Source organism: Astatotilapia calliptera, chromosome 12 (genome assembly GCF_900246225.1).
Source record: "Astatotilapia calliptera chromosome 12, fAstCal1.2, whole genome shotgun sequence".
Classification (NCBI taxonomy): domain Eukaryota; kingdom Metazoa; phylum Chordata; class Actinopteri; order Cichliformes; family Cichlidae; genus Astatotilapia; species Astatotilapia calliptera.
The window spans coordinates 22,573,329-22,596,722 of NC_039313.1; the positions used below are offsets into that span (position 1 = coordinate 22,573,329).

Here is a 23,394-nt window from a genome sequence, read left to right on the forward strand (position 1 = left end):
TAGTCACTGAGAAATACTGACAGGTAGTCTGTAAAAAGGCACAAACAATGTCAGTCCAGTAGCAGCATATTAATGGTATACATATCCAGGTACATTATTACCTAGTTAAACTTTAGTGTAATAGAGAAAAGGGCAGCAACTTGAAGAAACTAAAGGGTACGACAAATAGAGATTACATAATAACAGAAGAAGTGAGTCAACAGAGCTAATGGGGGTTGTCACAAGGAGAATAATACATACAGACTTTAGGGAAAGATAGCTGCTTCTGCAGGACTTGCAAACTATATCAGGAAAAGGGCCAATATCATGGCTCAAACTCAAATATGGGGCAACATCCACCCCGAGGTAAAGGCATACATTAAGTCCCAAAACGGATGGAAAGAAACAGATGAATAATGTGAATCGCAGCAGTTCTACATGCTCCAGTACCGTATGTACTGAATATGACCTCTCCTGATCGACAACTAAAAACAAGGACTTCTTTTTCTGCTTCAACCCATCTCCACTCAACCGTGCAATGTTTGAAAATCCTCCTGTCCCTTTACCTAGACCTGAAGGAGGACGGCTGAAATTTGTGTGTGAGAATTGTTGGCTCTTAAAATATAGCATTTGAATTCCCAACCCAAAAAGAACAACCAGAAAACCTGATGTAATGCACCATGTGTGTTTTCCTGCTTTACCTTCAAAGGTCTCACCTGCATATTATTCTGTGTGCTATACTGCAAAGTCAGTTTGACATAACTGTGCATTATTTGTATTAACTGACTTAACAAAACCTTAAAACCTCAGCATTCTTTATTTACCAAAACAGTCTTCATCAGGTTCTGTGAGCACTTCACTAAAAGTGGGTGTTTTATGTGTCATTTTGCTATTCTTCTGCAAAAACTGACCAATGAAAAGAGCCGCCTACTTCATTTAGGAGGCGCAGGCGAGGAGCTATGAAGAATGCACCAAAATTATAATAGCATGAAGTCACTGGTTAAATGAATGCTTCACTAAAACCTGTAAATTCCAGAGTTAAAATATTTTTTATTATAAGTCAATGCATTTTCAATACTCATGTGTATTTTTACAGTTACTAACACCATCAGATGCGCTTTAACTTCAACCTTAATTGGCTGCATTTAAACAGACCTGTTTAAATGCACCTGTGCATTTACACTTGGCATGCATTTACACTTGGCATGGTCCCAAAATGAAGGTAGGCACCAATAAAATCTCCTGGAAACAGTTTTAATAGTGTGAAAGTAACTTGGCATGAATTAGTACCAAGCATAAAAAGGCATACTGAAACAGATGTAAATCAATAAATTCACTTTCATATACTGTTCCAAGCAGCTTTGTGTCTTTTTTCCATGGTGTTACTAATACTGCTCAACAGGTTTGCTTATGCAATGTAAATATATACCTGACACCACTGGAGAAAACCTCCACTGGAGATGGTGGTGAGGTGCAACAGGCTGTTTCAGGTAAACATAGATCCACCTTCATGCCGCAGAAACCTCTGTCTTTATTCTGAAAACCTTATTAGTCTACAAGGTTATCATAGTTAACTAAAACCAACTAAAAACCAAAAACTTAAACTAGATGAATGAAATGATGAATGACATGCCTGTAATGTAATCTGTTGCATTTGTATTGTAATACCTGTGTTATTGTGCTGTTTAGTTCTGTTTATTGTTACATTTTCAACATGTTTGTTCTTTGTTGACGTCATTTCAAGTTTGTATTGTCATTACTATCTCTTTTTAATTTCCATGATTCTATTCTTTTCTCAGTTTTAATTATGCCTTCTTTTGTACTCCATTATTATAATTATCAGTTTATTCCCTAAGTTGCAATTTTTATGCCCAGTGTGTTTTCTGTGGCTCTGTTTGCATCTTAGATGTTTCCATATTTAGCTATTTCCTGTTTTATTTTGTTAGACTCTTATGTGCACTGTGTTTCATTTTGCTTCCCTTGTTTGTTTTCCCTGACTGATTGCAGATGTGTACTCTGGTATTTCCCATTTCCCTAATTACATTGTGTATTTATAGCTTTTAGTGTCTCTACTCAGTTCTTTGTTGTGTCGATCTGTTTATTCTGGTCTTATGTCTTGACTTTTATTTGTAAGGGTTGTGTTACCTGCCGCTAGCTGACTTTTCTACCACAGGTAAACCTTGGTTTACCTTTTGTTCATAAATTCTTCGATTTCTTCAGATTTTCTTAAATCTTGCCTTTGGCATATGCCTTCCATTCAATATTAATTAAGAAGAATAAAACTAACAATAAAAATGTTCAAAAAGGTAAAACTAAAATGAATTGAATACAACAAGTAAAAGCAAAATAAGAATTAACACAACTATAACAAGTCTGCTAACCTATAAGCTAACTGACACATAATTAAAACCTCTGAATGTATGATCAGTATATTTATATGCTCTAAAACACAGTATATATCAACACTGTTAAATATGGAGAAAAAGAGGACTCCTTTTGTGTAATTTCATGGTTTACTGGCTTCGTGTTGACTGCAGGGTCCTGTGCTGTCACATTACTGCTTATTATCATTTCAATAACTGGCACTGGACTGTATACAGGAGTCAATAAAACTCGTTTACTGGCTGAAGTTCATGAAATGTCTGATTTCATAACCAATCAGTGGTCAGTACTTTACTAAGGGTTCGGCGACCAATCTAATTAAGGAATGAGAAACTGAACAGGCAATTCTCATTCATGTTCTTCATTAATGACCTCCAGCTCGATATTTCTTCATGGCACTGTGCCGCAGTGCCTCTCACCCTTGTGGAGTGGCAGAGATAAAGCTTCATTACATAAGGCTGCTGGCAGGACTGGGGCTCGTGCGATCAGCGGCCACAGCACCTGCCAGCAATCCCACAGAACAACGGGCACACATTCACCAATACACAGACTTCCTGCATCCTATTTTCTTTTCCTCCTTCCATCTGCTCATTCATTCCTGTATCCTGGCACAGCATTTCCCCTTATTTTCCATCTCTTATTGTGTCTTTTCTTATTTCTCCCTGTCCCCCTTCACCACCCATTCTCCCTCTCTCTCTTTTTCTTTGGGAAAGTGATGTATCCTACTTTCCTCCTGCCTTGTGGGAACACACTGAAAGGCAGGCAGAGCGAGCAGTGCTGTCTCTAGTTGTCCTCACAGAGTATATAATCCTCTTGATGTTCTGCCTCTGTTGTTGCGCACTCAAAAGGGAGGCACAATGTTCGAACATCCATACTGTATGTCTGCGCTGCACAAAGTATTTAAGAACAAAAAGATGAACTGTACAGCTGTAAAGAGCAATGCTGATCACTGTATACAATGATCTTTGCGCTTCATAGAACTGCATTCACAAATGGCAACCCATGCTTTGTGTTATAGCTGCACATGGGGACCATCATTCAAAGCAATCACACACTTAAAAGCCTTTCTGTGAAACACAAACTGAAATAGCTTCATGCAGTCACTGTTCATGCGAAAGACTTTATCACTGTATTCCGATTTTCTCCTTTATCTCTCCGCTAATCTGCTACTTATCTGGTCAAGCAGAGTGACCCTCATTTCTCCTTGCACAAAACTCATGTCTCACTGTAGCAGAGGAAGAAATTGAATTTTTATAGATACAGATTAATATACCGTAACTGAGCTGTCGGCTGCAGGAATTGGAAAAAAAAGATGAAAAGAAGTGGAGGGAAATCCTGCATAAACTACTGCAGAATTTTCCAAAGAATTCTCCTCGGGGGTTTACAACAGTGTTACTTCAGTACTGTGTGAACACGAAGAAAAAAATGATTACATGACTTAATAGTAAAATTGTGTTGGACAGAAAATAATACACTGAAATGCTAAATTTTGCAGGGCATGTAAAAGACAGAGTGCGCAGATAATTTAAAAAAAACTTTTTTTTTAGAAAAAAGCAACAATATTTTGGCACCCAAAGTGGAGCAGCCACTTTTTTTTTTTTTATCTAAAAGGGCAGTTATTCCTGCAGGATAGAGCAGTGACAACAGCAGATGATGAAAGTGTGACTTATCCTTAAAAGTTGGGATACTGAGGATGGAGTGGTTTGACTAGGCTTATGTGGCAACAGATGTATCAGACATATTGGAGAAGGGGCAAGAGGACAGAGATGACAAGAAGAGGAAAAAAAGGGAGGAGTAAAGTTTAGGGAGGAGGAGGGGGTGAGAGGAATCCAGAAGTGAGAGTGTGAGACTGAGAGATAGATGGGAGGACAAAAATAGCTCTGTGTGGCCATGCCGTTCACTTTCATTTTCCATGTCCCAGTATCCAATTTACAGTCATACACACACAGGCACATTTTTACACATCTCCCTCTGATGTCCTTCGCGTACACAACTTCATCCCAAATTACCATCCCCCCTCTCTATGTCAGAAAAACACACACATCCTCATACATGCGCACCATCCCATTTACAGCTGTGATAAATTGGGTCTTTCCCCACTTTTTTTTGTATACCTCCACATTGGCTCCCTTTTTTTCTCAGTCCCATTCATACACATCTCCATCCAGAATATTTTCAACAGATGGTGAAGTTGTACCTAGCCATGCACTTGGGAAAAGGAGTACAGTGGCACACACACATGCACATTCACAGACTGCAGCTGGTGGACATCCCCAGGGTGCCGTCCTCTTAGCAGTGCCATGAGATTTAGAGCTGCTCATTCCGTTTAAAGGGGACAAAAGGTAGAGAGATGGACAGCGAGAGGCTGAGGGGAAGGAAAGGAGACGGCACCATAGAGATAAAGGCTGAGATGGAGGAAAGGAAAGTTGGAGTGGGAAACAGAAAAGGAGAGGACAGTTTGCAAACATGCAGCTGTCGTTCCTTCAAGGCTCACAGTGACCTGCAGGAATCGAGTTTATTTAAAAAAAAAAAAAGAAACTTAGTGTTACAGCTGATCTTCAGACCCTTCTTGTCCACAGGCAGTCATGTGCAAACTGCATAGGTTTTTGTATTCTTGCACATGAGTGCATATGTGTGTCATTGTAGCTAAGGGGAAAAAGGGCCCAATTCTTCCACTGTCTTCTTCCCAATTTCCTCCATCTTGCTAGAGAGGAGATCCACGTCTATATAAAGTCCTCATAAACCTCTAAGCCAGAAGAAGGCTAATTGCACATGAGCTATAAAACAATATTGTCTCTCTGGTTTGCCTGTTTTGGTTAACCGAATGGGTGTACCGGTGTGTGCATTATGTTTGGCACCATGTGTATTATGTTCTGGGGTTCCTGTGTTCGTCTGATGATCCGTGAATGAAAACACAGGGTATCATTTTGGAGGAAGCATTCAGCTTCCCCAGTACAACTTAATATGCCACCACTCGCAGCTAATGACCTGAGTAAGATTGGCAACACAAAAATACTCCTTTGAACAACATACAAAATGGAGAAAAAGTGCTGCTGGGAGATGGATACAGGGAGAGACACAGCTGCTGACAAAGACCTAAAAACAGAGAGGAAGTGGGGAGTGAGGGAGGAAATACTGTGCAGGCAGCGGGAAGTGGTGCTGAAAAATGATCATCACAAATAGAGAACAATTCCTACAGAGAGAAGAAAAATTCCCCACTTCCTCCCCAGCAAGTAATCTTAAACAAGTACACCTTATTTAACCTTGATTAAAGGATTACTAAATTCAGAGGGAGGTCTAGACAGGTGTATGAAACTTGACCAATGACCTATCAAACTTCCAGTCACTGTGCAGCGCAGCAGGGTGCTGGACAGCTGAACAACACTTTTGGAGTATTAATAAATCTGAGTGCCTGAAACAAAATTAGACATTTAAACTGCAGAAAACCATGCTGGGTGGAAAGTATTCCATTGCAAATCGACCAATATAAATGAGAACAGTTTAGTACTTTATGTGGCAAGCGTAACATAGTTATCAGTTTAACATGGGACAAAGGCTGGAAACAACAGGAAATGCATAGCTCTGCTAGTTTGAATAAAACATACTGAAAATCTGACAAATCGTAAGCTCACAGCACACGGTTACATTCGTTATTTTACCTACAGTGAGCTAAATGCCTGCCCTTTGGTTTATAATTCATGCACATACATGAGAAGCCATCGATTTGTGAAGTATTGAACTGCTTCCACGCAGGAAAATGTGAATGCTCCATCAAAGCCTGTCAATCTATCCAAGATGTTATTATTCCCAGGGTGTCAAATGCTGATGCCTTCTCAGAGCCACTGGCGTCCTTTGGCACAGATGGAGTCATGCACAGGTTGGAGCAATATTGAAAACAGAGAGCAAACACTCATTTTTTTAAGAGACAAAGATGGGTTAAAGAGGCAGGTCGGGGTTAGTGTGGAGTACATTTCAAGACTGCAGTTAGTTTAATTTTGTTTTTGTTAGGTGTTTAGTTGGGAAAGAAAAGACAGTTAACATATAATTCTGCATAGAAACAAATTCATCCAAGGACACCTAGTGCAATAAATTGTGTTGCTAAGGGATCCTGAACAAGTATCCACTTGTGACAAGTTCTAGCTTTAAAAATAAAGCAAAATGATGAAAAAACAGCAGCCAAGTAACATGACAAGATGGCTTTTTTTTTCTTTTTGGTGAGCTGAGTTGAGATGAAGAGACGGAGTCTGAGAGGATACTTATTAGAGTGGCAGATAAAGAAGTAGGGAGAAAACAATGAGAGCAGGACAGAGAGAAAGAAGAGGGAGAGCTGATGCTCAGCGCAAAGGCACGACAGACAGAGAGCACTGTTCTCACCGATGAAAGCTTTGTGTTAAAATTTGCTTCCTATTAAAACAATTGTATTATCTTTAAATACTTTTCATAAATAAAGACGCCGTATTACCTATGCTTCATCTGGTTGCCGCACTGCAGCTTCAGCTCTCCAACACAACAATCAAGGTGCTAGATGTCTTTTCAATAACGGTCACACTATGTTGCTGTGTGAAGACTCTTTTTTTGATTATGTTGTTAAAGTTCAAGAAAAAGCTTCACAATGATGAATGTTCGCTCGAGATTCACCATATGTGCATATGTAGTCTAATACAAACGGAGTAAAAAATAACAAGAAAAACAGTTTCTGTTTTTATTTGATTTCTTAAAATGATAAAAGTTAAATTACTGTAACTGCTTATGCAAGCGATATCACCGCATGCACCTGAGAAAAATATCAAATCAGCCAATATGCACAGTGTGAAAACAATAACATTCAATCCACTCAGTCTGTTGCCTTTGCATGATAAATGGCACCTCAATTTTAGCAAGCGGGCAGGTTGGCTGCAAAAAATAATAATTCTCTATCAAGTTTTTGAGTGTTGAACTGAAAGAATGAACAGCTCACACTAATGTTCCCCAATAAACGAGTGGCTTGCACAGCCTGTATAATAGGTTCTAATCTTACAAACATGACTCAGCCTTTCATATACACACAAAGATACACGTCACAATTACCAAGGCCGTATCAATTATTCATAGACTACCACATGCTCAGACATGCATAGACAGCAATGCCTACACGGCCATTCCCATGAGTTTGTCGGAGGTTTAAACAGGTGACACTGTCAGTGCAGACTTTAATAAGGTCATTTTTGCATGTTTGTAACTCACCCATTGAAATTGACACTGAAATCTGCATCATTCTAGTTATATTCTGTTATATCATTCTAGTTATCATTGTAGTTATCTATACTATATATAAAAAAAAAAAAAAAAAAAATATATATATATATATATATATATATATATATATATATATATATACTAGGGGTGCAACGATACACAAAATTCACGGTTCGGTTCGGTTCGATACTTTGGTGTCACGGTTCGATATTTTTTCGATACAAAAAAATGATCATGCATTTTTAATTTGTCATTTATTAAAATTATAAATATATATTTTAACTCAAAAGTACAGTTTTTAAATTTAACCCTAACCCTTGTGCGTGTTTTTTATTTTGACAGCGAATGCGCACCTGCGGACCACTTATGTGCAGCCCTGGTTATTTAGCTCATCATATCGCAGCCACAGAAATTCTTTTGTCCATGAAACCATAAAGCTGCACTTTCTTTTTGCCTTATAGTCTGATTTGTCATAACTTCTCCGTTTTGTGGTAAGCTTTTCTTTGGCTGTCACTTCTTCACCCTGACCTGTCTTATTTGGCTCAGCAGAACTGAAATGCTTTTACACGCTCACTCACATAAGCTCAGCGATTCTCTGCGCGATCAACCTCTCACATGTGTAAGCTGCGGGAGATTTCACTTGTCATGTTTGCATAGTAAGCTAACGATTAATAAGACGATGTCAGAGGAATTGGTGCACAAATTATCATCACTCACAGATCAGTGCTGTCGCTCTCTATACACAGTTCGCACGATTGCAAAGTGAAAGCAAAAAAACAAGCGCAAATTCAAACGCGACTTCAATATGTCACATATTGACAGTGGCTCACCGATGCCAATGACATAATTACCCAGCTACATTTCTGAAAGAATGCAAAAGCATTGACATATATTTTTCCTACAATAGCCCGACGGGCAGGGAAGAGAAAGATTTTGGTAGCCCGACTGAAAAAAATCGCTAGCTCCAGGACGTCGGGCTAGCGATATTGCGAGCCCTGTATCTGATTGAGGAATCACTCATCTTTGGAAAAGAGAGTTTATTACAGAGAAATGGCTCTTTCCAAAATAAAAGCTATACTATCCGCTTCTTCTGGGCTATATTCTCAGCAGCATAAGGAGAATCATGTGCTAACAGCTGTCTAAATGACTCAGCTAAAGTTAGTAGCATGCTTGCTTTTTTTTGTCTGCTTCCACTTGTCTTTGCACTAGGATGATGTCGGCGTAAATGTGCAGTCATATTCGTTGTGTTCCCACTAGTGCTTTCAGGTTAATCTCGTTGAAATGACCTTAACGCCACAACACGGCAAATCTCCGTTAACGAGCTACCGCCGATCACTCCGTGCATGGGGCTAGACGGCCAACACGTTAACGAGCTAACTGCGCTAACACACTAGTTCACACCAATGTAATTGAGCATTGCATGGCACATCCAACATACTGTTTTACTTTAGTCCATGACTCGCTTACCTTCAGGGTCATACGTCACATGAAAACCAAAATAATTCCAAACGCCAGATCTGAATGAGGTTCAATTTGCCTGTTGCAAGTAGAGCTTAACTTCTGTCTCGCTAGCTTGCCCTGCGCTCTTCCTTCTGACTATGCTGTCTGTGTTGAGCGCTCAGTGGATCTGCGCTCGACAGTGCAGCCTAGGCGGAGTAGTCGAACACAGATTCACTGAGCGCTCAACACAGACAGCATCGTCAGAAGGAAAATTGATAAAAGAAATTACAAATGTTGTATTGTTCGATACATATGCGTACCGAACCGAAAGCACTGTATCGAACGGTTCAATATCGATATGAATATCGTTGCACCCCTAATATATACATATATATATATATATATATATATATATATATATATATATATATATATATATATATATATATATATATATATATATATACATACATACATACATACATATATATATATATACATACATACATACATACACATATATATATATATATACATACATACATACATATATATATATACATACATACATACATACATATATATACATACATACATATATATATATATATATATATATATATATATATATATATATATATATATATACATAGTTGCTAATTCATACAAACTGTTGGTAAGATAGAATAGATGCTATCAGGGCTCGAGTGAATAAAAAATCAAATAAAATGTGGCCATGATTTGGACTGTGTGTCCCTGCAGAGTTTCAGATGAGAGCATGACCTGCTGAGCTGTCCGTGGTGCTGATTTAAAAACTTGAGACTAATCTGACTGAATGTCACTTGCACTGTGAAAGTAGAGCTGATTGTATGGCTCCAATTCAACCCGAGCAACACTTGATTGATTACACACACTTGAGTAACAATATGGGAGAAGCTCTCAGATGATTATACAGGCTCTAATTTTAGTTTCGTTTTTCCATCTTGCCCTCACACCTCACGTTGGCATTTCATGATCCTAACACCCCTGGCAATTACGTGAGCGAATGTGAAAACGGAAATGCATTGAGTATTTATTGATTTACTGTTGACCTATTGATACACCCGCTATTGATTGCAAATCACCCCCCACCTCCCAAGCATCCATGCATACTGACATATCCAATAATCCAAACAAACACGCCTTGTTAAAGTGATTTATCGCACTAGTTCTGCATACTGACAGGTAACACCTTTGAAGGGGGCCAAACCAACTGTTTGGACTGGTTGCCAAAACCTCGCAACATTCAATCGATATTATTTTTGGTACATCCGTACGTAACAAAACATGTCAATTTCTTGTTTCAGTATAAGCAGGTGGAGGGTGGATGGGTGATGAATAGTGATGGAAAGTGGTCCAGTCTTGGTGATGGATGTGCAGGAGGGGTGAGTGACTGTCACTCAGAGAGACACTCTCTGAAATCACAAACAAGGTCTGCACGAAACCAGTTAATTGCAAAGAGATACAAAAAACAAAAGTGCTATTTAGTAAACTCTAAAGGAGTCAGTAGTTTTATTTATTTAATTGTTTTTCTCATTTACACAGAGCCAGACTTGCTTTTGTTTTTCCCCCATGATTCCTGATCTTCATGTAAATCTCATCTACTTATTGGGTCGATATGGTAGTGGTATACAGCAGATATTCTTCTGTTACTCTTGGCAAGGCCTAGAAAAAAAGATGCTTTTTCCTCTAAATAAATAATTTACTAGAAGGAATAAGTACAAATTCATGCCAACAGTAATGTTGCTGAGTTTGTAAAGTTGCAAATTCAATTCCCCTTCTCCCTCCTTTCTCTCGCTCCATATCTGCACACTGTCGAATGGTTGCAGCATAAAATAAACCTGCAGCTGTATAAGGTGAGCGTGAAATTCAGCAGCTGCAAACTCAATGCATAAAGCAACCTGATGTACACATAAACATTACAGAATACAAATTCTCTGAGTACAGTGTCAGACTTTCTAACCGTGTATGCAAAGTTCGTGAAGCGCATGAGGAGCATTCATGACTTATTGTCCTCATACATACTTAAATGGCCCCCCTTCCATCACCGCTGGCATATATTTCCCACATGTAACTTTACGGGCCAAAGGTCAATGTTTTGAGTTCATAACTCTACTGCTTGTGTCAGAGTGTGACCGGTGAATAGCAGGATGCGATTATCATTATTTTGTACGCGTGTCACTGATGTTTGTTCACTAGCACGTGGGGATTTTCAACAGTAAAAGCTGGAGGTGGTTTGCCAAATTATACATTTATTCTGAAACTGCAGGTCCTTTTAGCATCAAATCTCATACATTATTCAGCAGCTGACTGGTAGGTAGACTCGTGTACTATCTGTTGTATTTATTCAGGACAAGTGCATTTTTCGATTGAAAAAAGAATGCATTGTTTCCTCAAGCTGGTCTCTTGTTTAAAGATCCAAATATTTAGAAAAAGCCTAAAAATACAAATTTACCGACAGCGGTTTTAACTACCTATGATGCTGCGTGGAAGCGTGCCAAATAGGAAATATAGCCTTTGTGCGCCTGAATAAAAGGAATGAGGTGTTAATTGGCAGCTTATGTTCTCGTTTTGGCTCATTAGGACGATAATGTTTTAATTGAAATCTTACAACTGCAGCATTTGCTGGGTAATTGAGACATAAACAAGGGCAAGCTTTGAGACATCCTGCAATTCTGAGGCCTGTTTACACCAGGAGAACGAAAGTGAGAAAAAAAGGGGGGGCGAGGACCCTCCCCTTAGGCGTGTGTGACAACATGCTGTTTCCTCCAGTTTCATTCAACACTCAAGTAGCATTTGGTCAACACACTAGGAACTGTCAGGATGTGTGCAAGTATGAGAAGACGAGTTTGGTTACTTTGGGAGAAAGAAGACTGACTGAGCACACCCTCGCCTTGAAGTACTTGTGAAAATAGCGCTTTTGTATTTAGTTTAGTCAACTAACTTGACTACATTTGTAAAAACTATAAGAAACGATATTTTTGTGTTTACCTGCACAGACAAAGAAAAAGATAAAGAGCAAATTATTAGTCCTTCCTTTTTTACAATGCCATGTTATGCACATTTCCCCAGTTTAAATAAACCTGGTAACAACAAAATGCACACAAAGAGCCTGATGTATTGCACGTATTACGGGTGTTATTAACCATGAAAATTTTAATCAGATAATCAGAGCTTGGTAATTGGAAGAATCCCTGCCGACCCAATCTGTATGATTTATCAGGATATGGAAATGAGGCACAACGTGTTTTATACTGAGGGAGTCTGATGCAAACACTCAGATCAGTCAGTAAAATTTCTGTTTAAACACTTCAGCAGCTCCAACTATCATCTTACATTTAAGAGAGGCACACACACACACACGTACACTAAAAGTATGTGTGAGGAAGAGGGTACTTCATATGTCATTTATTTAAAAAGGGCTAATCTCTGTAATTGAGACTTATTGTATCTCCTTTACTGGAATTACTGTAGATACAAAAATTGGTGGTGCCACCTATGGGTGACGGTGGCCACTTTCGTCCTTATATATATATATATATATATATATATATATATATATATATATATATATATATATATATATATATATATATATATATATTAGGGGTGCAACGATAGACAAAATTCACGGTTCGGTTCGATACTTCGGTGTCACGGTTCGATATTCTTTCGATACAAAAAAAATGTTCATGCCTTTTTAATTTGTCATTTATTAAAATTATAAATATATATTTTAACTCAAAAGTACAGTTTTTAAATTTAACCCTAACCCTTGTGCGTGTTTTTTATTTTGACAGCGCACCTGCGGACCACTTATGTGCACCCCTGGTTATTTAGCTCATCATATTGCAGCCACAGAAATTCTTTGTCCATGAAACCATAAAGCTGCACTTTCTTTTACCTTATAGTCTGATTTGTCATAACTTTTCCGTTTTGTGGTAAGCTTTTCTTTGGCTGTCACTTCTTCACCCTGACCTGTCTTATTTGGCTCAGCAGAACTGAAATATATATCCTGCTGCTTTTACACACACACACATAAGCTCAGCGATTCTCTGCGCGATCAACCTCTCACATGTTTAAGCTTGCTGCGGGAGATTTCACTTGTCATGTTTGCGTAGTAAGCTAACGATTAATAAGACGATGTCAGAGGAATTGGTGCACAAATTATCATCACTCACAGATCAGTGCTGTCGCTCTCTATACACAGTTCGCGCGATTGCAAAGTGAAAGCAAAAAACAAGCACAAATTCAAGCGCGATTTCAATATGTCACATATTGACAGTGGCTCACCGATGCCAATGACATAATTACCCAGCTACATTTCCAAAAGAATGCAAAAGCATTGACATATATATTTTTCCTTCCTACGATAGGCCGACGGGCAGGGTAGAGATAGATTTTGGTAGCCCGACTGGAAAAATCGCTAGCCCCAGGACGTCGGGCTAGCGATATTGCGAGCCCGACGTCCTGGTTGAGGAATCACTCATCTTTGGAAAAGAGAGTTTATTACAGAGAAATGTCTCTTTCCAAAATAAAAGCTATACTATACGCTTCTTCTGGGGTATATTCTCAGCAGCATATTAAACATATCAGGTCCCCATAAGGAGAATCATGTGCTAACGACTGTCTAAATGACTCGGGTAAAGTTTGTAGCATGCATGCTTGTTGTTTTTGTCTGCTTCCACTTGTCTTTGCACTAGGATGATGTAAATGTGCAGTCATATTTGTTGTGTTCCCACTAGTGCTTTCAGGTTAATCTTGTTGAAATGACATTAACGCCACAACACGGCAAATCTCCGTTAACGAGCTACCCCTGATTGCCCCGTGCATGGGGCTAGACGGCCAACACGTTAACGAGCTAACTGCGCTAACACACTAGTTCCCACCCATGTAATTAAGCATTGCGTGGCACACAAAGATACACGTCACAATTACCAAGTCCATGACGCGCTTACCTTCAGGGTCATACGTCACATGAAAACCAAAATAATTCCAAACGCCAGATCTGAATGAGGGTGGGGAAGGTTCAATTTGCCATGTTGCAAGGAGAGCTTAACTTCTGTCTTGCTAGCTTGCCCTGCGCTCTTCCTTCTGATGATGCTGTCTGTGTTGAGCGCTCAGTGGATCTGCGCTCGACAGTGCAGCCTAGGCGGAGTAGTCGAAAGCAGATTCACTGAGCGCTCAACACAGACAGCATTTTCAGAAGGAAAGTTGATAAAATAAATTACAAATTTTGTATTGTTCGATACATATGCGTACCGAACCGAAAGCACTGTATCGAACGGTTCAATATCGATACGAATATCGTTGCACCCCTAGTATATATATATATATAAACTTTTAACACCCAGCACGCCCCTGCAGGCGGTTTATCCTTCAAGCTCGGGTCCTCTACCAGAGGCCTGGGAGCTTGAGGGTCCTGTTCCCAGGACTGCGCTCTTCTGGACAGAGATCTCCGATGTTATTCCCGGGATCTGCTGGAGCCACTCGCCTAGCTTGGGAGTCACCGCACCTAGTGCTCCGATTACCGCGGGGACCACCGTTACCTTCACCCTCCATATCCTCTCGAGCTCTTCTCTGAGCCCTTGGTATTTCTCCAGCTTCTCGTGTTCCTTCTTCCTGATATTGCTGTCATTCAGAACCGCTACATCGATCACTACGGCCGTCTTCTTCTGTTTGTCTACCACCACTATGTCCGGTTGGTTAGCCACACACCATTTTGTCCGTCTGTATCTGGAAGTCCCACAGGATCTTAGCTCATTCATTCTCCACCACCCTTGGGGGCATCTCCCATTTTGACCTCGGGACTTCCAGGTTATACTCGGCACAGATGTTCCTGTACACTATGCCGGCCACTTGGTTATGGCGTTCCATGTATGCCTTGCCTGCTAGCATCTTGCACTATATATATATATATATATATATATATATATATATATATATATATATATATATATATATATATATACTGAATATCGCACGTGTCACATTCATATCAATCGTTTTATTTTTAAATTCTATTTTTACTGTTTAAAAGAAGAACTCCCAAACATAGCCACTCCTCACAGCCAAACTAGACATTCTGCAACAGTGTACCTTTTTATGTAACAGATTTATTTTTAGAAATTTTTTTAGCAGCACATGCCATCCTCCATTTATTTTGCATAAGATAGGAGTGTTATCTATGCTTTATGATTATGAGAAGCAACAGAATAAAAAAAGGAAGCGATAAAGAGAAGAGGCAAAATTTGGCAACGATGGGATGACCACTGGAAATTGACGACTTCATGAAGAGAATTATTTAATATATGTTGCGGTTCTTTTACATCCTATAACCCGAGAGGACGCATGAATATAATGGAAATATAACACATCAACAACATCCCATTATGAACAAAAGTAAAGTACAAAGCACACAATCAAACATGTGGAAGATAAGAAAGGCTGTCATGATGAAAAGAAAAAGAACAGATAAAGGTACACGAGTGAAACAAGCTGAGGATTACAGGTGCACAGAACACTAAACAAGATTTCCAATTTTCTGTCTAATATTATTTTCCTTTTTCCCACTTTATCCAACAAAGTCTACACAAAATCCCAGGCTTACACTTGTAAAAAGTTCAATCTTGCAAAGATGTGATCGTTTTGAGAGAGAAACAAAGGCTCTGACAGAGACAAACATATTATTAAACCTGCATCGCAAACCATAACCGGCATAAGAGGGCTTTCATATCAGTCCACATAAAAGAGCAAGTTTCACATGGGGCAACAATCTGTGTTTTGTTTGACTCCATTTCCACACCAGACCATAAAAGATACCCAAGCTAGAGGTACGTCAGCAGGTTAGGTTTCTATTTGCAGAAATTACATGTTATTGCATCACTGGTTAGCTTCGAGAAGACACGGATTGTGAAAGTTTGTAGCATGTAGGAGCATGTTTGTAAAACCAAACTAAACTAACTAAAGAAAACAAGATTTTAGATTTATTTAAAAAAAAAAACAACTTCTGGTTTTATACAATGAAACACACTGAAAGAGTACGCCTGTGCATGGAAAGGCTAGAGGTAAGAGGGAAGCTTCATATGGAAAAATGTTCCATGGTCAATCCCACTCGCTGTTCACACAACCCAGCACTAGTACCTGTTTGCTGCAGTGTCGATAACTATATGTTTATACACCTATGCATAAACACCACTGTGCCCACACATGGAGACATCTCTGGCAGCCTATAAAAATTGTAGTCGCACACACATGAATTTAAGTATGCATTTAGCAGCAGGGGGCAGGTCAGTTAGAGAGGCCTGCAAGGAAAGTGCTTGCCAAGCAGAAATTTCCAACAATAATGAAAGGTTATTAGGTTAATTTCATACTGACAGCCTGATGTCTCCCTGGGAGGATTCACATAAACTGTTTCAGTAGTTGCAGGAACCGTAATCCTCTGTAGTATAGCTTCATCCATGGTGCCAGTACAGGTGAGGCAAAAGGATCAGCTGTGTCTGTTGATGCCTGTAAACATAACCTCAAAAATGAAAACTCAGCTGCTCAAAAGCAGCACTATTTATAGGAGTCATCCTGAAGCAAAGATCCACTCAAAGTGAGGCACTTTGTACAAAATATCGAGAAGGTAATTCTTAAGTGTACATACGAAGCACTGTGGCAATGGTGCTGTCAGAGCATCTTTGTGTGAAAGACATACAGTGCCACCACAACATCAACTATTGGTTTGTGGACTACAAATAAGAAGCCTTGAGTTTTGGCTGTCATCATTTTGGGATTAAAACTAAATATTATGGGTGAAAATGACTGAAAACTCACCAACTCTAAAGTGTATCATCCATTTTGCACTAAATGTGACCAGAGTGTGCAAAAATGAATATCATGCTGTATTTAAAAAGATCTGAAACTCAATCTTGAGACCATAAACTCATCTGGAACATGTTAACTGGGGTAACAAATCCAGTAGGAATTAAAATCACTTCCTCAAAGATTTCTTTACAATCAGACTTCTTCTTGGAACCAGAAGAGCGCCCCTGCTGGTCATTAGTAAGAAATGCTTTTCTTTTTAGACCTGGTGGCTACTTGGATCTTTCACATACAGTCTGTGCTTTTTAAGATAAAAATATGTCCTGATTAGCTATTGGATGAGCCAGGGAATCATTTGTTACACGAAATTCAAAAAGTCTCACTTTCCATCCTCTGCTACAGCCAGATAAAGCTTAGGTGGGTAAAATATTATTTCTTCTAATCCAGAAGACTCAAGAGTTTCACACTCTTGAGTCTAAAAATCTATTTGGCAAGTGTTTCCACGAATAAGAAGAAATGTTCCACCAAAAACATTTGTATCAATTCACTGATGTTTGGAGTGTTTTCACTTACACAAACATTTCACTCTTGAAATAAAATTGCCTGAAAAAAAACCTCTCGTGTAAAGTTTCACAACACATGCTAAAACACACACACACACACAAAACATCCTAATGCACATACAATGATTTTGCTGGCTGTGTGGTTCAACATCACAGCAATACTGTTGTGTGACACACTTTGATAAAGCTAGCTCAAAGGACATTGAAGAAGAGCCATTCAAGACCTCTGACAATAGACCGTCTTACAGAGTGCCTGTAACTGGCTTATGAAAGCACAGAAATGCATAAAAAATAGGATTTAGGTAACAAATGTCAGTAAGCAAGCGTTATAAAGACTGCACTGTAGATTTGCAGAGGCTACAAATCACACTTACACAAAGGCAGCCACACATGCTCAGGCACACAGATGAATTTACACTTGTTCACCAAAAAACCCCAAATAAACCTGGTTAATTCTAACTTCTTTACATCGAGGTACATGGCAGAATTCATTTTAAAATCTGTCTTCTGTTGTCACTTCTTTACTAAAGCTCCTCAGTCATGTCTGCCACCTCCAATTTTACATTCCCGCTCACCCATTCCCACAAATCCTCTCTTAACTCGTTACATGCCTCCTCAGTTTGTCATCTACCTTTTCTTTTCCCTTCTCACATCCCCTTTTCTCGCTCACTTTATTTCGACATTTCATGCTTCCACCTTCACCCTCTGTGTAACCCTCTTGCTATTTTAAGACTGGATCCCTCTCTGATGTCTTTCCATCTCCTCCTCTTTCTCTCGGTTTCTTTCTCTCTTTTTTTGGCTATCAGCAAAAAAATAATTAAATTATTTGCATTTTCTCTTTTATCACACTTCTTTAATTTCTCTATCCCAATCTCTCATCCGTGCCTCTGTAGCATCATGCTCTCGCTTTTCCCATCTCCATTTTTATCCTCCACTCTTTGCGCATCCACTTTGCACAGCCATCTACTTCCAAAACCTTTAAGCTTCCCTCTAAGAGTGTTACACCGACAGCTTTGCCACACTTCTCTTCATTTTTAACAACATTATCCCCTCTATTATTTCTTAATGACTGCATTGCATCCACTGATGTATGCACCAAAAAGCGCAGCGGCTTCATCAGCATTCATTTTGTGCCCTCACACCTCTTTCTACTTATGTTCTTTTGGAAAAGCATCAGGATAGCAGGAGGACTGCATGACATATTTAACAAAATCTCTCCAGGCATCTATTTTTTAAATTTCATGTTCTTTTACCTTTAGCAGGCGTACAGATGGTAGGAAGGCTGCATGGCACAGTTTTCTGATGGTCCAGTTCAGTGGCCGCGGTGCATCCAGCTGGTTCATGGTGTCCACTCTTCACGGTTCAGCCACTGGTGCCCGGCAGTTTTTCCCGGCACCAGGATCAATGTTACCCCACAAGGGGGACAAAAATGGGAGAGGGTCTCCAACTCCAACTGCCGAAAAGCACGCAAGTCCCAGGGCATGACCCTTGACGGACAACCATCAGCCACTAACCCCAACCAACGTCACCAGCACCACCACCTTTAAGCCTTTACTTCCACAAGCACACGAAGCTCTCACCTGAGCAGCTTTCTGCCCCCTTTCTCCTTCCCTTCCTGCCCTCTCCTCCTCTCCAGCTCACACAGATCCAAGGAATCCAAGGGAAGTCAAACCTGGAGCTCCATGAGCATCTAATTCCTCTTCCACCAGTAGCTGAAGTGCACTCAGCTCTGGCGCGAAAAAAATGAGATGGTAGAGTATTTTCCCAAACAGCGGAGCAGAGCGCAGCAATGCACAACAGGGAGAAGAGCGCATAGGGTGAGAGAGATGCAGGTAGAGGAAGAGGGAAAAGAGAACGAGAATGAGGAGAGATGGAGATGTGGGCAGAGGAGAGATGAGGAATGCAGTGCAGCACAGCACTGAGGAGAGAGGAGAGGAAAAGAGAGTCGCAGAGCGCATAAACGGAGCAGCCTGACAGGCAGTGACTTAGATTTGAGGCTGCATGCACACCACTGTCTCCAAGATGAAAACAGAGAGAATGGAAGAGAGAGAGCGTCAGGGAGAAAGAGGGAGAGGAAGAGAGGGAGAGAGACAAAGGGGAAAACCAATTAAAATCCAATAAAACTGATGAACAAGATGAAATTGAAACTATGGAGATAGGAGGGGGTGCCATGCAGGAGAAGGAGGTTGGTTCTGTGCAGGGGGGTGAACAAAAAAGAAAAGAGAAATAAAAAAAGAGGAAGGATGGAAAGACACACAGAGAAAGCAAGATGGAGAAAATGGGAAGAGAGGGAACTGTATGGTGGTAAAAGGGGAAATGGATGAAGCGAAGTCAAGGCTGTGCCTTATAGAGTGAATTCAGATGGAGCTTGAAGATGGAAGCACACTGAGCAACTTGGCTCTGCGGCTGTGGAGGGGAGTACGACCTACTTAGGAATTCACATGTCAGGCATCATGTTTGTGCACAAAAATCTCTAAAGTGGCTTGAAAACAATGTTAAAGAGAGGAACGCTGATGTGACTGTCATATTGCATAAACTCATTTTTAACGCCTCGCAGCGTCCCAACACGCCTCCCTCTGGGTTTGATACATTTCATTTTCTTCATTTTGATGTATTGGCATAAATGTTATGCTGCAATTATACTAATAGTGTAAGCTAATTTGTTTATTGCATTCAGTCTATGAGAAGAAAGTATGATTTTTTTTCTTTTTTTGGATGATGTGAGCTTAAAAACAAAATCTTCAACAAGATCGTTAAGTTCATTACAAACTACTGATGACTGATCCCTGTGATCAGTGCAACAGAGACTTCTCAAGTGACGGTCCCCGCTGATATACAAACGAGTTTACAACTTACAATATGAAATCTGCATTTTACATTGGTTCAGCATCTTTGGCGTAAATGTCTGTGGATATTTTACACCACACGTACGATATTTGTCATTACTTCAAAATCCTTACGGGCTTTGATTAAAGGCTAATTGATTATTCTCATTGTCTCGGGGCTGAGGGAGAGCTGCACTGTGTCAAAGCCACTGGTTCACATCACTAATCTATAGAGCTGCAGCAATCTAAAGCAGATTGACAATAGAAAATCTTATCAGTGAAGTGCAGCTTTTGTGAAGCACACTGACAAAGATAAATAAATAAATAAAAAGAGACATCTATTTTTGCCTCATCTCTTCTATTTCTGGACAATCAGGACTGCTTGTCTCCAGCTAATTGCTGATGCGCGCAGCTCAAACACCTAAAAGCTTGTCAAAACAGAAGATATGACTAAAATTAACAGTTCTCTTTGCGACCGAATTGACAGGTTTGGACTGGTTGAATAAGTGTGAGAGGGAAAATAAAGCATAAAGGCTTCAGAGGTGTTGATGACATAGCATCACGCCTCGTGTTTGATGTGCTGCATGTTGTCATTGTTTAAAAATGTCTCAAATTAATGACTATACCTGATCGGCGTCAAAATGCCTGAGAGTAACTGTGCAGCACGGATGAGCCGAGACTTTTCAAATGTATGTGTACAGTGCGGGTAAGTAAGTAAGAGCGGCATCTTTGAATGTGGACACAGGATATATATATATATATATATATATATATATATATATATATATATATATATATATATATAGATATATATATATAGATATATATATATATATATATATATATATATATATATATATAGATATAGATATATATATATGCACATACATATGGCGAGGGAGCAGTCTGCCTTGCTTTCAAGCTTTTGAAAAGGAGGACCTAGGGGTAAAAGGAGGCTCACATGAAAGTAAAGCATTCAGTGAAGCAGGAAATACTGTTGAGGGTACCCTGAAAGCAAAACAGAGAAAAAAAAAGTCACAGGTTTGTATTTCTTCTCCTAAATTAAAGGTCAAACAATATGAGAAAACACAAATGACACACTGTCACAATTTGTTTTAAAGTGCATGTCGCTGGCATGAATTAAATACATCCCTGACGGTAGAGAACGCCTTGCTCTTTTAAATTTAGTTATGACTAACAATTCTCTTGAGTCACCAGCTCCCGGTTAGTAGGTGTTTCATCCTGACAGTTAAGCACTGACATTAAGCGTGTCCACGTCACCGACCACTGGCTGCCCTGAGGACTGCCGAGACCTCTGAGGTATCTGTCTATCAACCGTACACGTGTGTGTTTACGCCTGTGTGTGCAGTTGTGCTTGTGAGGCAGTAAGGAGGCTGTAGTACAGGAAGGCAAAGAGTGTCTTTTCCCCTCTAGCCCTCTCGCTTCACACGCTTCTTCATCTCATCTCATGAAATGATTCAACCAACACAGCTGAGTTCAGACCCATGCACTGTCTGTATCCTGCCTCTAGATGGCAACCTTCTAATGCACAATACCCATCTCATACCCAGCATCCAAACACATCACTTGTACTCCCCTAACTCAACTGAACCGCTGAAAATGTCTGCTACTTTACTGCAACAAAACAAGACCTCTTTTTAATTACTAAACATCTAAGGATGCTAGGAGGAGGAAGTTGAGTCTTATCTTTCTGAAGATAAAGGGAGAGTGCACAGTGCTACCAAAAGAGGGCAGTTGTTCAACACACACAACAGAGAGCGTCTTGTTTGTTTCATCCTCTAATTCTGCATGGCTACACTAATTATCGTGACGTTAAAAAGGTATTATAGCTCTGGCACAGGAGAGGACCAGACAAGACGAGATTTAATTCTCTCGCAGTGATTCATTTCTCCCAGTGGGAACTTAACTTGGCAAGACGAAGAAGGCAATTTACTGTGAATCACTTAAGTCCTTCAGCACTGAGCGCTTGTATCAGATTGTGAAGGCAAACAATAAATATCACTCACATTTTCAGATTTAGCACGATATAGGAGTTTTATGAGGTAACTTATCTCCAGAGAAGTTGAAACTGAGGTCAGCACGGTTTCTTTTTTATATATAGAAATAACACAATATACTATCATCAGATGCTGCTCTGTAGACACAGCATGACTAATGTACCAGCCTAAATCATCGCGTTTTAGCGCTTGTAGATGTGATTTTAGGTGGTATTATGTATAAGCAAGCATGGGTAAATGTGAGTGCACTGCTGATTGAATCATTTCATCACAACCCACAAGCAGTGGTAGTAATAGCACTGAGTGGGTGTTCTGTAACCCATTTATTCTCAGGGACATCTCTGCCACAGGTAGCCCTTTTGACATCACCGGTCAGCACTGTGACAGGAGTGTGAGAGAAGCCCATTTCCACCTGTCATTCAGCCAAAGCCCAGAGCTGCTCGTCACACACTGGAAAAATAAATCCTTTGTGCTGGTATCGTGCAAAAAGTGCTTGTAAAAGGAGTGAATATCAATAAATGTTGCTCAGTGAATGAGATAGCTTTGCATAATGTTTGTAGAGGTACTTTCTTCTATAAAACATTATGTAACTGAAGTCAGGGGATTAATGGCAATACACTTCAGCTCCTGCATGTTATTATCAATATAATTACTTTAAAGTGCTTTTAAAGTGCTCATTGAGATCTTGTTCAAGCGAGGCATGTTCAAAGAGCAGTTGCAGATTTACGCAGTTACCAACTTGTAAAAGATTTTTTTGTGGCTTGATCAATTTATATGCAGCAAAAGTATTAAAATCCACCTTTTCCAGGTTCCGTGTGAATAAGATATAAAGCTGTATGTTGTTAGTTCTGTATTTATATTCAAGCAAGGAGAAAAAGTAACCACACAATCTGTGCAGTAAATAAACAGAGGGAAGCGTACCACTTTTTCATATGAGCTGCAGTGGTGAGTAAGTAAACAAAAACCTCTCAGAAATCACAATGCACAGTGATGCACAGACTCAAGAGGCTTCGAGGTGGAGTGCATGAAGATGAGTGCATATAAACAATACCACCATCATCATGTTCAAACAAAGCGTAGATTGTACGACTGTGTCCCTCTTGTTCA

The 23,394-nt window shown here is 39.7% G+C and overlaps 1 protein-coding gene across 14 annotated transcripts in view; it reads right to left on the reverse strand.

The window, feature by feature from the left end:
• The window catches only part of trpm3 (transient receptor potential cation channel, subfamily M, member 3), a 147,990-nt gene that overhangs the window by 100,838 nt on the left and 23,758 nt on the right, over positions 1–23,394 (reverse strand). For 4 of the 14 annotated variants that reach the window (XM_026187105.1, XM_026187102.1, XM_026187097.1 and 1 more), the window contains exon 1: positions 18,698–19,902. The exons of 8 other annotated variants lie outside the window; for them this stretch is intronic. In XM_026187105.1, the coding sequence (XP_026042890.1) occupies positions 18,698–18,787 (90 nt within the window). In that variant the 5' untranslated portion in view covers positions 18,788–19,902. Of the gene's footprint in view, positions 1–18,697; positions 19,904–23,394 lie in introns of those variants that run through there. 2 more of the 14 variants (XM_026187098.1, XM_026187095.1) reach the window with 1 other exon arrangement.